This window comes from Rana temporaria, chromosome 5 (genome assembly GCF_905171775.1).
Source record: "Rana temporaria chromosome 5, aRanTem1.1, whole genome shotgun sequence".
NCBI lineage: Eukaryota > Metazoa > Chordata > Amphibia > Anura > Ranidae > Rana > Rana temporaria.
The window spans coordinates 235,082,485-235,096,299 of NC_053493.1; the positions used below are offsets into that span (position 1 = coordinate 235,082,485).

The following is a 13,815-nucleotide window of genomic DNA, read 5'->3' on the forward strand; positions in this document are numbered from 1 at the left end:
AATAAAAAAATTAGTTAATGTTGACTGAGAGTGCTTAGCTCTGCTTTAAAGGGGTTGTAAAGGTTCTTTTTTTTTTTAAATAACAAACATGCCATACTTACCTCCTCTGTGCATGGGTTTTACATAGAGTGCCCCTGATCCTCCTCTTATGGGGTCCCCCAGTGGCGTTCCTGGCTCCTCCCGCATCAAGTGCCCCAACGGAGAAGTGCTTTCCCTGTGGGAACTCATGCGAGCGTGCTCCCGTGTACTGCTGCTGTGTCCATTGACACAGACAGCAGGACTCGGCCCGGCATAGGATTTGATTGACAGTAGCGGGAGCAAATGGCTGTAATGCTATCAATCTATCCAATCAGGACTCCAGACACCAGCTGGAGCTGGTGTGCTCATCACCGTCGCTGAAATGCACTAAAGTGAAAAACCTTGAGGGTTTACAAACCATTTAACCACTTAAGGACCCCCTTCCGAATATATACGTCGGCAGAATGGCACGGCTGGGCACAGGTACGTCGCCTTTAAGAGCCCAGCCGTGGGTCGCGGGCGTACGCACGTGACCGGGTCCGAAACTCAGTGACCGCGCCCGAGGGACACGCGGACCCGATCACCACCGGTGTCCCGCGATCGGTCACAGGAGCTGAAGAACGGGGAGAGGTGTGTGTAAACACACCTTCCCCGTTCTTCACTGTGGCAGTGACACTGATCGTCTGTTCCCTGATATAGGGAATGACGATCAGTGACGTCATGCCTACAGCCACACCCCCCTACAGTAAGAATCACTCCCTTAGGGCACACATAACCCCTTAGCGCCACCTAGTGGTTAACCACTTTACTGCCATTGTCATTTTCACAGTAATCAGTGCATTTTTATAGCACTTTTCGCTGTGAAAATTACAGTGGTCCCAAAAATGTGTCAAAAGTGTCCGATGTGTCCGCCATAATGTCGCAGTCACGAAAAAAATCGTTAATAAAAATGCCATAAAACTATCCCCTATTTTGTAAACGCTATAACTTTTGCGCAAACCAATCAATAAACGCTTATTGCAATTTTTTTTACCAAAAATATGTACAAGAATATGTATCGGCCTAAACTGAGGAAAAAAATAAATTTTTTATATCTTTTTTGGGGATATTATATTAGATATATATATATATATATTAGATAGATATTATAGCAAAAAGTTAAAAATATTGATTTGTTTTCTAAATTGTCGCTCTATTTTTGTTTATAGCGCAAAAAATAAAAACTGCAGAGGTGATCAAATACCACCAAAAGAAAGCTCTATTTGTGGGAAAAAAACGCAGTGCCGAATCGCAAAAAACTGGCCAAGTCCTTTACTTGCATAATGGTCCGGGTCTTAAGTGGTTAAGTTAACTTAGGCCCTAATACATCTAGGGAGAAGTCCACTAATTAACAAGCAAATTCTACTATGGTAGAAATATTTAAAATCGAACTAATCTTTTACATTTAATCATTATTTAAACGGTTTCTGCAAAATTCCATATTTTTGGAGAGGTGATTCATCCTCATATAAAACACAGAAAAATAGATGTAACTATGATTTTAAATGAGACCTAAAATAGCCGTACCTGGTTGACATCAATTCTTTGAAAGCTTTCCAAATTCCATTCTGGAAAGAAAAGATCATAAATTACATTAAACAGAAAATTAAGAAACTAGCCAAGCATACTGCACACAAGTAAACAAACTAGCTGTGTAGCTAGTATATAAATACTGTAATTAAGGGTAGTGGCATACCAAACAGAGGAATTTATACTTGCATCTCCCTTAGACCACAGGACACTGTAGTATTTCAAATATTTGAGATATATTGTATATGTAAATGAAATCAGATTGATGGAAGAAAGTACAGAAAGAACTGCTTATTTATTGCAAACTATATGACTATTGAACTTGTTTCAGAAACAACTATAATGCAACACATCTAGGGCACCAAAACTGAACAAAAATATTTATCTGCTTAATTAGAAATGTTTGTCCTGTTCTCTACACACATATAAATGCTCAAGCAAAGTAGGATGTTAAACTACAAACTGTATGCTATTGTTACGTCTTAAGCAAACCACTGCACCTGACCAACCATCCCCTCCTGTTGCGGCCGCGGCTGTCTGAGCGGTCCTGGGCCGGATGTCACACAGGCACAGCGAGCAGAGTGAAAGCCGCCTCACCCTCCAGTGTTTATGTGTACACAGGGGAGGGAACCTGCTGTGCCTGTGCCACTCTGATCTGAGATACTGAATGGGATGGGGGGTCCATCTATGCTGAAGGGGGGGTCTGTGCTGAATGGGGGGGGCTGTGCTGAATGGGGGGTCTGTGTTGAATGGGGGTCTGTGCGGAATGGGGAATCTGTGCGGAATGGGGGGTTCATCTGTGCTGAAGGGGGGTCTGTGCTGAATGGGGGGTCTTTGCTGAATGGGGGGTCAATCTGTGCTGAATGGGGGTCTATGCTGAAGGGGGGGTCTGTGCTGAAGGGGGGGGTCTGTGGCTGTGCGGAATAGGGGGTCCATCTGTACTGAAGGGGGGTCTGTGCATAAGGGGGGTCCATCTGTGCTGAAGAGGAAGTCTGTGCTAAATGGGGGGGTCTGTGCTGAAGGGGGGTCTATCTGCGCTGAAGGGGGGGTCTTTGCTGAATGGGGGTCCATCTGTGCTGAAGGGGGGGTCTGTGGCTGTGCAGAATAGGGGGGTCCATCTGTGCTGAAGGGGGGTCTGTGCTGAAGGGGGGTCCATCTGTGCTGAAGAGGGAGTCTGTGCTGAATGGGAAGTATGTGCTGAAGGGGAGTCTGTGCAGAATGGGGGGTTCATCTGTGCTGAAAGGGGGTCTGTGCGGAATGGGGGTTCTGTGCTGAATCGAAGGTCCATCTGCGCTGAAGGGGGGGCGCCGTTCAGCCCGTGTGTATGGCAGCAGGTCCAAAAGAAGTCTGGCTTCTGTCAGACGAGCATGCTGGAAAATTAGCAGCCAAAAGAATGGCTCCTAACTTTTTTTAGCTGGCTCCTAGATTCCAAGTAAATTTGTCAAGCCCTGACTTAATATACTATTAAAATGCATATACAATGTCTGCGAACAGTTTTACCGCCAAAACAATTAAGGGTCCGTTTACAAGCCTATTGTGCTTTAAAGTGTCATTAAACCCAAATCATCAAAAACTTGTCAATACATGCTACATTACATTGTGTTTATACTCACTCACGCACTACAGCATTTGTTTTCTGTAGACTGCAACAATCCTGTTTGATCCTGCTGTTCAATGTCCCCCCCCTCCTGGTCTGTGTCTCTGCTGCAGCCTGAGATTGTGTACATCAGCTGGTGACATCTACTAAACATGCTCCACTAAACATTTGCTCCCTTTTTTCTTATCTGCGCAGCCCATGTTACTATAGAGTCACACATGTGAGTGCATACACAGTGGTAAATGACACTCCCCCTCCGTCCCTCCTCCTCCATGTTGCTAAACACTATGGGGGGGGGGGGGAGAAGATGGTAATTGATGGAGGTTTCACCTCCATTAGTCCCAGCACATACACACTATAGACACAGGCTGAAGGGTGTGACACAGCCTGTGATTGGCGGAACCTCCTCCAGATATCTTTACAGTGTGAACAATGTGAAAGCTTTTGTCAGTCAACTTCATATACACCATGTTATTGCAAAAAAAATTATAAACATTTGTTTGAAATATATTTTTTCTATGAAGCTTCAAAACACTTTGTTGCTAATAATTTTTTAAATGTTCTATTCTGAAAGCATTTTTTTTATGTGACCAATCAAAGCTGTGAAGACACAGATTCATACAACAGAGTCCTAGATACTCCTCCCTCAGAACTTTAGCCAAGTACAGGAAAGACCTAGGAAACATCATGTTGCCTCCTAACAGCAATGATTAAATAAGGTACTCATATATAAGAGAGTGCAATGTTTCGGTGTCATGCATAACACCTTCTTCTGGCATGCGATGATCACATGCCTGACGAAGGGGTCCTGCATGACGCTGAAACGCTGCACTCTCTTGTTTGTGATATAATCATACTTCAATAAAGCCATTTGGACTCAATCTGAAGTTCCACAGCGTGCTGGCACATATTTACACATTCTTGCAGACCAGACACACACAGTCTCTACTGCAATAAAATGCTCCCTACCTCCCTGATCGATATCTTCATCGATGTTGTAAACTGCATGCGTAGCTTAGCTTACAGAGTTGGACTGGTCTCTGAGTGCCAAGATTAATTGCTCAATGCGAGGAATGATGCCAACTCCTGCTGGCCAATGAGGAGGCCCGAAGACCGGAACTCAGAAGAAGATGCTGGTACAGTATAAATAAGCATGTTATAACACTCTCTTCATTTCTCCCTTCCTTTACCCTTCTAAACTACTTACCCTAAGCTCACAGTGGCTGAAACAGTTTACAATGCATTACAAGTGCCCCAAATCCTAGGGGATGTAGTATTTAAATAACCATTACTCTATTTTGCCTAAAGTTTAATAAGATACAAGTATTAAAATATTAATTGTTCAATGAATACATGATTGATAGGGGGTGCAACGGATCGTCATTGATCCGTACGGGTCAAAGTCCGCGGATCGGCACACCACGCGATCCGCGGATTGAGCCCATAGGAATGCCAGCGGCTTCGGCCTAGCTCCGGAGCGGTGGCCATCTTGGTACACCCGTGGGCGGCCAAGGTGAGCTCCCCAGAGTGGCGGGCTGACGGGGGAGATGAGGTGAACTTTACAGTGAGGGAGATGTGGGGGACATTACAGAGGAGGAGATGTGGCGGACATTACAGTGGGGGAGATGTGGAGGACGTTACAGTGGGGGAGATGTGGAGGACATTACAGTGGGAGAGATGTGGGGGAGATGTGGTGGATATTACAGTGGGGGAGATGTGGTGGAAATTACAGTGGGGTAAGGGAGATGTGGGGGACATTACAGTGGGGGAGATGTGGCGGACATTACAGTGGGGGAGATGTGGCGGACATTACAGTGGGGGAGATGTGGCGGACATTACAGTGGGGGAGATGTGGAGGACATTACAGTGGGAGAGATGTGGGGGAGATGTGGTGGATATTACAGTGGGGGAGATGTGGTGGAAATTACAGTGAGGGTAAGGGAGATGTGGGGGACATTACAGTGGGGGAGATGTGGGGGACATTACAGTGGGGGTGGGGAATATGTGGTGGACATTACAGTGGGGGTGGGGGTGATCCGAGAAACGTTCCGAACCGTGAGCTTTTTGATCCGTTGCACCCCTAATGATTAAGCTACAGGGATGATTATATATATTTGCATTGTGTTTCACTTTAAACAAAAGTTGTTTTTTCAATTCTGTGTGCTAGGTTATTTTAAAGTCAAAATAAGGTTTATACATTGGCCATAATAAGAGGCTGCAATGCATGTACTGTCTAAATACAGTATATTTGAAAACCTCTACACGGAACAAAAAACATACGCCATTAACAAATTTCAGTGAAACATTTAATGAGGACTTGGCATTGCAGGTTACCAGACTTTTAATGACATATGGGCGTACTGGATTATTTGAAAAGCTTCAAAACCAGCAATTAAATATAGCATATTTTTCTTATCGGAAGGTATTACTAGAAATTTCTAAAATGTAAATGTCAGTTATGCCTTTCTTTTTGCATTCCTCTTCTAGCCTAAATCAGAGCTCAGAGAAAAGGGCAGACAGAAACAATATAAAATTTATGTCTTGGCTAAATCATCAGTACAAGTCCTTAGTTTAGCCTTCACAGCACAAAAGTGCACTGAAAGGTTTTATTGCTGAACTTTAAAGAATAATAGGGTGTATATATAAAAAGCAATATGGAGAGAAATGGATATATAGCTCAAAGGATCTAATCAGACACGTTATTTTTCTAAAGTTAAAAGTGAACCATAATTGACTGCTAGAGGAAACACCACACCATGCCTTTGGCAGCATTTTAACAAACCAACACAGCTTTTTTAAGTCTTCGGCTAAGAACAGATACAACAAAAAATCAGCTATTGTCCTTGTTAGCCCCGAGAAGCATTCTTTGCACATCTCTTTGATACTTATTACAGTTTGTAATATAGTGCTTGAGTTCAGGTAGCCCAGCCAAAAGTGAATCCTCAATCCAAAAAGAGTATCTTACTTTCTGCTGATGCAGCTCACGGATGAGCCAACAGTTCAGTCCAAACCTAGGTTCGGACCAAACTTCAGCTAGCTCATCCCCTATTTGGTGGGAGCGGCAGCCAAAAATCATATATAAAAAGCAGTATTTTACTACATCTATATATGATTGCTCACATTTGGCTACTGGCTTGTGAGGATGAGTAATTCGTCCCTTCCCCCTTTCCAGACAAGCCAGACTGCATATTTGTATTTAGGGTCCAGTATGGGTTTTTCAGGGTCTGGTACAGATTTCACGGAGGACCTCACACATTTTCTTTTCCATGAAGTACCCCCTTAACCACTTCATTCCCCCCGTCCATAGTGATATGACATCCGCAGAAGGGATCTCTTATCCTGGGCGGGCGTCATGTCCGCCAGGCACCCACGAGTGTCCGATAACAGAGCAGGACCGTGGATCTGTGTGTGTAAACACACAGATCCTAGTCCTGTCAGGTGAGAGGAGACCGATGGTGTGTTGCGAGTACAGCGGTAACACTGATTGGTCTCCTCCCCTTGTAAGTCCCCTCCCCCTACAGTTAGAATCACTCCCTAGATCCCCTTGATCGCACCCTAGTGTTAACTCCTTCCCTGCCAGTGACATTTACACAGTAATCAGTGCATTTTTATAGCACTGATCGCTGTAGAAAAGTGAATGGTCCCAAAAATATGTCAAAAGTGTCCGATATGTCCGCCGCAATGTCACAGTCACAATAAAAATCACAGATCAGCACCATTAATAGTAAAAAAATAAGCTGAGGGGAAAAAACATTATTTTTTTAAAAATGGGATATTTATTATAGCAAAAAGTTAAATATATTGTTTTTTTTTAAACTTGCCACTCTTCTTTTGTTTATAGTGCAAAAAAAAAAAGCTCTATTTGTGGGGGAAAAATCATAAAAATTTAATTCGGGTACATTGTTGCATGACCGCGCAACTGTCATTCAAAGTGTGACAGCGCTGAAAACTAAAAATTGGCCTGGGCAGGAAGGGGTGAAAATGCCCGGTATTGAAGTGGTTAAAGTGTTAAAAAAAGGGAACAGTTGCTCGAAAAAGCAATTGATGGTCGGACTTTCAAGTATATAAAAAATATAAATGTATTACAAAAAATAGATTAAACAAACATTTGAGATGATAAGAAACCATATAAATTGATAAATAAATATGGACAATATCCTCTGTACATCGTCTACGCGTTTCGCCGTTGGGCTTCCTCAGGACAGGCAGAAGAGATTTAACAATGTAAAGATATATTTCATAGTCTGAAAAGATACATGTTACATTAGTATGATAGTACATCATTTTCAATGGTTTTCAATATTTAATAATAAAATGCATGTTTACGTCACCTATAGCAGGTGATGTCAGCTTCTTCTGCTCAGGGCACTGTGCCTTGAGATGTCCGGCTTTCCCACAGGTGTAGCATGTGCGATTATTAGTCAGGAATGCCTTGGCACCAGGAACTGCAGGTTCCGTCCGCTGAGGGACTTGGTTGGCAGGTGGAGGAGGGGTTGCCATGGGCGATCTCCCTCCTTTCCCGCCGTTCGGAGGAGCCTTGCGATAGTCAGATACCCGAGAGTGCATATAGGTATCTGCCAGTTCTGCTGCTACTTTAGCAGAGGTTGGCTTTCGCTCCAGCACAAACTGTCTGACGTCTGTAGGACAGATGTGCAAAAGTTGATCTTCAATCATAAGATCTTCCAGGGACTCAAAAGAATCCGCTTTCAAGCCTTTAGTCCACTGCCGGAATGTGGTGCGTAAGCGACTTTCCACATCCAGGTATGAGTCCCCAGGCCCTTTTTGCGAGGACCTAAAACGCTTCCGGTACACTTCCGGGGTTTTTTAGGGCCTCATAATCGTTGCTCTGCTCTTCTGACAGTCCAACATAAGCATCCAGGGCCTTGCCTCGTAGCCCTGGCGTCAGGTACCGGGCCCATTGTGCTGGGGGCAGATGGTACTGACGGCAAGTTTTTTCAAATGACAGTAGATACACGTTAATGTCACTGTCCTTTTCCATAACAGGAAATTTGGCTGCCGGGGCCACTGGCAGAGCGGCATCCCTGTGCTCTAGGGATCCGGGGTTCTGAACCTGTCGCTGCTGCCGGAGCCTAGTCATCTCCAGTTCGTGTCGACGATCAGCTTCCCTCTGCGCAGCCTCTCTCTCAGCCTGGCGTTCTGCTGCTTCTCTTTCAGCCGCAGCCCTGCGCTCCTCTCTCTCAGCCTGGCGCTCGAGAAATTGCAGGTACACCACAGGATCCGTTTCCCTGAGGGTTTGTAGTGTTTCCTGCATTTGAGGAGAGTCTATGCTGGTTGCAGGTAGTCGGGCATCAGCCTGCTCATGCAGTGGCTTGGAGGTAACAATCCATGGTATTCCAGTGTCAGTCTCTGCTGGCCTATCCGGTGAGGCCGCCTCTGAACCACTGGGCTCTGGAGTAACGGAAACCCTTTCTGGTCCGGTTCCCTCCAGGTTCTGGTTTGCCTGGATATCAAACTCCTGTAGAGCATGTATCAAGCCTTCACGATTTTTGCCATTAATGTCAATTCCTCTTCCTGCGCACTCAGCAGTCAGGTCATTTTTGTTCATCTTTTTATATGCTGATAACCCAGACATGTTGCAAGCAGAAAAGATAGAACAGAAAGCAGAGGTAGGAAAAAGGGGTAGGAAGGAGCTGTTGCTGTATGTCTCTCTTTAACATAAAAAATAAATAAAAATAAAATACGCACCAGCTTGTCTCTAAGGACTGTTTCCACAAAGGTTACAATCCTTCAGTGCAGAGCTAATTCCTAACAATGCACTGAATGCTCTTAATGCAAAGCTATCCCACCGCTGCCACCAATATGTGACGAACGCGAGTGTCAGATCCCCGCCCTCCGCGCCAACTTGCGATGAAGGACCGGCCGACCTCACACCACGCTGTCACTTACGTAACAATGCCACTCTCAGCTGCGCCCCAGCACAAAGATTTTCCAGCTTGCTGGACCACAATCTAAGTGCTAGTAGCCTGAGAGCGATTGTCACTGGGCTAATGACACAATTAACCCTTTAACTGCCACCACCAACATTGATAAGGAAGCGTTGGTACTCCTGTCAATTAGCAATACCAATTAGGATTTTAGAATAAGCGTCTGCAGCACACACTGTCACCACAGGCAGGTCTGCTCAGAGGCCTTACTCTACAACAGTAGCGCTCTTCAAAAGGCAGAGGTTCGTTCATAGCTTGCATTAAGAGTTTTAGAGACAAGGTTAACACTTTTCAACATAAAAGGTTTATTACGAAAAGGGCAAACTTGGTGCAATAAAGTGTTACAGAAAAATATGTTTTAAAGATATAATGCCAATATACAGCCACAAAGTAATAAGGTAGAATTGAAGAAGAAGAATACTTGCAATTAATGTCCAAGGTTGATCAGAGTTCGATCGATGAACTGGGTAATCGGTTCTCAAACTTGGCAGATGCTCTTGCTTGGATGGTAAAAGGAGAACTGCCCTTGACTTGGCATCTCATCTTTTCTGTCAGATCAAGAAGGGGCGTTGCCACGAACAGTGACCAATTGTCTGGTCATCTGATTTAGGGGCTGGTTACTGGGAGGGGTCCACATTCACGCCCATAACCCAGGTGCGCTTTGTGATACATATTCATATCTCTGCAGCTTTAATGGTTACAAACTAGTAATATCAGTTTTATTGTCCAGTGTGATATTTGCTTTAAGAAAAGTCCAAACATGACACGTATGCCCTTGTTATTCTACCTAGGACGAATAAATGGGGCCAGGGGCCTTCCACATAATTGATCATATTCATGTCTGGGCTTGAAACGTTACAAATTATCTGAGGAAACTAAATATGTCCGTTGTTTGGCAGTGCTATGAGTTAGCTGGAAGTTATGAAACATGCTAAACTTTCAAACGTATTTCCACAGTTAAAGCCTAATGAGTAGTAAGGCATTTACGACCGGGGTCTGCGGATTCTCTGAGGTGAGAGGGCGACAGTTTTACGACAAGCCAGGAACCCTGCCAGGAGACATTAGGAAACCTAGTTTGCTCTGTTTCTCGGAGGAGATAACAATTCTTTTGAAGTAGAAAGCCTATGGATTCCTGAGCATAAGGGAGAGAGGGAGTGAGTTCATGTCTACGACTACACTGTTTTCAAACAACATGGCTGCTGTATGGTTTTCAAACATGGCCACTGCGTGTCCAGTGCGCAATATCGTTACATTCGGTATCGGCGAGTACTTGAAAAAAGTATCGGTACTTGTACTCGGTCTCAAAAAAGTGGTATCGGGACAACCCTAGTCCCAACACCAATTCATGACAGGGGGAGACCAGAAGGAGGGGGCCTCTGATTAACTTCACAACAACATCACATTTTCTAATATCCGGTCATGGGGTGACGCTCTCCCATGGCCTTACATATTATCATTGACCCTCTCCACTCCCCCTCCACCCCCAGTGCCTATAATTCCTTATCCACTTATATTCATTCCCCTGTTCCCCTCCCCCCCCAAAAAAAATGTATCTCCTCCCCTCCCTTCTCTCCTCCCCCTCCTCCCCTCCCCCCCTAGTCCCCATCCACTAGCCTTCCACCTTCCTCCGACTGAATTAAGTCATTCCACGGTGTCCAAATTTTAAAGTATATTACTCTTTTTTTCCTACTTGTCCATACCAGGTCTTCCATTCTATTCACTTCTTCAACCTTCCTAATCCACATACTCATCCACGCTTTATAAGTGTTCATGACACATCGTGTTCTGCCCCAGTTTTTAAATGCTCTATCTGGATTCCTAGGGACTTTATTATCATTGTTTGCTTTTGTCTTGCGAATGAACTTGTGTTTGACATTTTAAAATTGGATGCTTTTGTTGTGTAATTCTTTGCCCCTATCTGCATGATTTTCTTGCAGATTGGGTGTGCTCCTTGCCTATGTCTGGGTGATGCTCCACATTTTCCCCTTTCTTTGGCATGATTGGATCCCTATCTTAGGTGTAACCAATTTCAGCAACTGGTATGCTTCATGTATACACTGTCTAATGTCTTTACCTTATTTTTTCTTGCCCCTTTTCTATACATTCTTTACACGTTTATGTTTGTAGTAATTTTTACATTATTGCACTGTTATCTGTTTATCAGACTCTGGAGACTTTTTGATACATTCAAATTTTCTACACCTTCTTTTTGATACCACTATATGCTCTTGTGGAGTGCTCTGCAGATACCCTGGATGGCTGTATCCACTATGGTGCTATAGGTGACGTAATCATGAATTTTATTATTAAATATTGAAAACCATTGAAAATGCTGTACTATCATACTAATGTAACATGTATCTTTTCAGACTATGAAATATATCTTTACATTGTTAAATCTCTTCTGCTCGTCCTGAGGAAGACAAACGGCGAAACGCGTAGATGATGTACAGAGGATATTGTCCATATTTATTTATCAATTTATATGGTTTCTTATTATCTCAAATGTTTGTTTAATCTATTTTTTGTAATAAATTTATACTTTTTATATACTTCCGCCTTGCCTTGAAAGTCCGACCATCAATTGCTTTTTCGAGCAACTGTTCCCTTTTTTTGCTTACCTTATCTACAGATGTGGCTAATGTGAGTGCTCCCCCCGTCCCTGTTTCCCCTTTTTTGTTTTTTGATTGGTTAAAGTGTTACTAAACCCACAACAGTAAAATCAGTCTGTATATGCAGTAAAGCATGCCTGTTATACTTACTGTGGAACCTAAAGGGTTAATTATCCACAAAGTGTTCTTGCATTGTCTCAAAAACATGTCCATATAAGACAGAGTTACCGGAGTCAGGCTACACATGCTTTTATTTGTTCCTTGGGAGAGTGCATGTGATCAGCACCGAGCCAATCAGCACTGTCCAGGCAGAGGGTCAGGGGCCCTGTATCGTGATCTTTTTTTTTAACCTAATCTATGTTTTGTTTGTCCTCTCCGATCTCAGTAGGCTCTGGTATTTGGCCCTCGCCGTAATTCCACCGTTAGCCCTTTTCCTTACTTATAGTGATTGCTGTTGTATTATATTCCTAGGTTATACTGGATGTTTGACTTTGCTAGGGCAACATGTATCTAAGGCCCCGTGTACACGGGACACTGGTAAATGCCCCTGAACACATTCAATGTTATCCTATGTGTCCATGCACACAGTCTATTTTTTTGCAGTTTTTAGGCAGTTGCGTTTAACCTTGTTTTTCTGAAAGCAGGTGACGTGGCCAGGTGACATTGGAAGTGAACAATCCACAACTTGTGGCAGGTGACGTGGCCATGTGATGTAGCAGGTGACGTGGCAAGTGGTCCATTCACGACTTGTGGCAGGTGACGTGGCCATGTGACATGGCCATGTGACATGGCAAGTGGACAATCCACAACTTGTGGCAGGTGACGTGGAAAGTGGACAATCTACAACTTGTAAAGAAAAATAAATCACGCTGACCCCCTAACCATGTGATATAAATAATACATTTGGAAAAAATGAATCACCCAAAAATGTTTTATATATACACACATACACACATACATACACACACACACACACACACACACACACACACGCCCCAAACCAGGCTAGTAATAAGCAATAAATAACTTATGTCAGTTGACATAAATAAATTAAATTGCCTTAATTCAAACGTAATTAATATCGTGAGAAATAAACGATTGAGAATGATGAATTGATAAAGACCAGTAAATATGATTAAAAAATTCCCTAAAAAATGTCCATAAATAATTATTATTAATAAAACATCAAATAATGAACACCAGTGCTCAGTGCAAAAAGTCCATAAATTGGTAGCCATCGTGTCCAAAAACGTGATGAGTCCTTCACCAATCAGCAGAATTTACTTATAATCAGCTTGCTATGATCCCCTATGACAGAGGATCACATTGTGCATGTAATCAAGATTCGCACTTCAGAAAACAGAAAAAAGAAATCCGATTCTTAGGCAGTAACTCTCATCCAATGGCAAACATGAATCATCAGCAGATGTACCCGATATATAAAAAATAATAGATGCTCCACATTAAACGCATAAATAATTTATTAAAAAGATTTGGTAATACACTTACAATGTTGCAAATCAAATATGCCTTAAAGTCTGGTGTGCCAGCCAGTACACAAAACACAGACACCCGTCCTACTGGGGAATCGTATGGAGTTTGAGGTGACGTCAGTACGCTGCTCCGTCCTAAGTCCATTTCGTAATAACTTGCTTTGTCCAGGAGCAGGCACGGGCAGCGCACTGCGTCACCTCTATTTATCAAAGTATTGTACACAATTGCTTGTTGCTTTATTATATTTTATTTATATACTTGTAGACATTTCTCCTGAAGAAGCGGTTGTATACCGCGAAACCGGTCGAGACCACGACTCCACCGATCAGACCAACGGTCTTCTGATCTATCTGATTAGTGGGGTTTGTCCCAAATGCTTTATATATTATATATTTTTTGTATAATCTGTTAAATAAATATTTATACTACTTTTTATATTGTTGTATATCAGTGCCTCAAAAATCCCACACAAACTCTATTTATACAAGACATAACAAGCCAAGCCTCACTCTGGGTCACCACCAGCTCACGGACATGCACAATAGCGTACAAGGCCGGCTCCAACATTGCGCCCGGCCAA

The 13,815-nt window shown here is 43.3% G+C and overlaps 1 protein-coding gene across 2 annotated transcripts in view; it reads right to left on the reverse strand.

Annotated features, from left to right (window-relative positions):
- Positions 1–13,815, reverse strand: part of PIGN (phosphatidylinositol glycan anchor biosynthesis class N) — a 453,184-nt gene that overhangs the window by 349,130 nt on the left and 90,239 nt on the right. For both annotated transcript variants that reach the window (XM_040353586.1, XM_040353585.1), the window contains exon 9: positions 1,585–1,625. In XM_040353586.1, the coding sequence (XP_040209520.1) occupies positions 1,585–1,625 (41 nt within the window). The remainder of the gene's footprint in view (positions 1–1,584; positions 1,626–13,815) is intronic.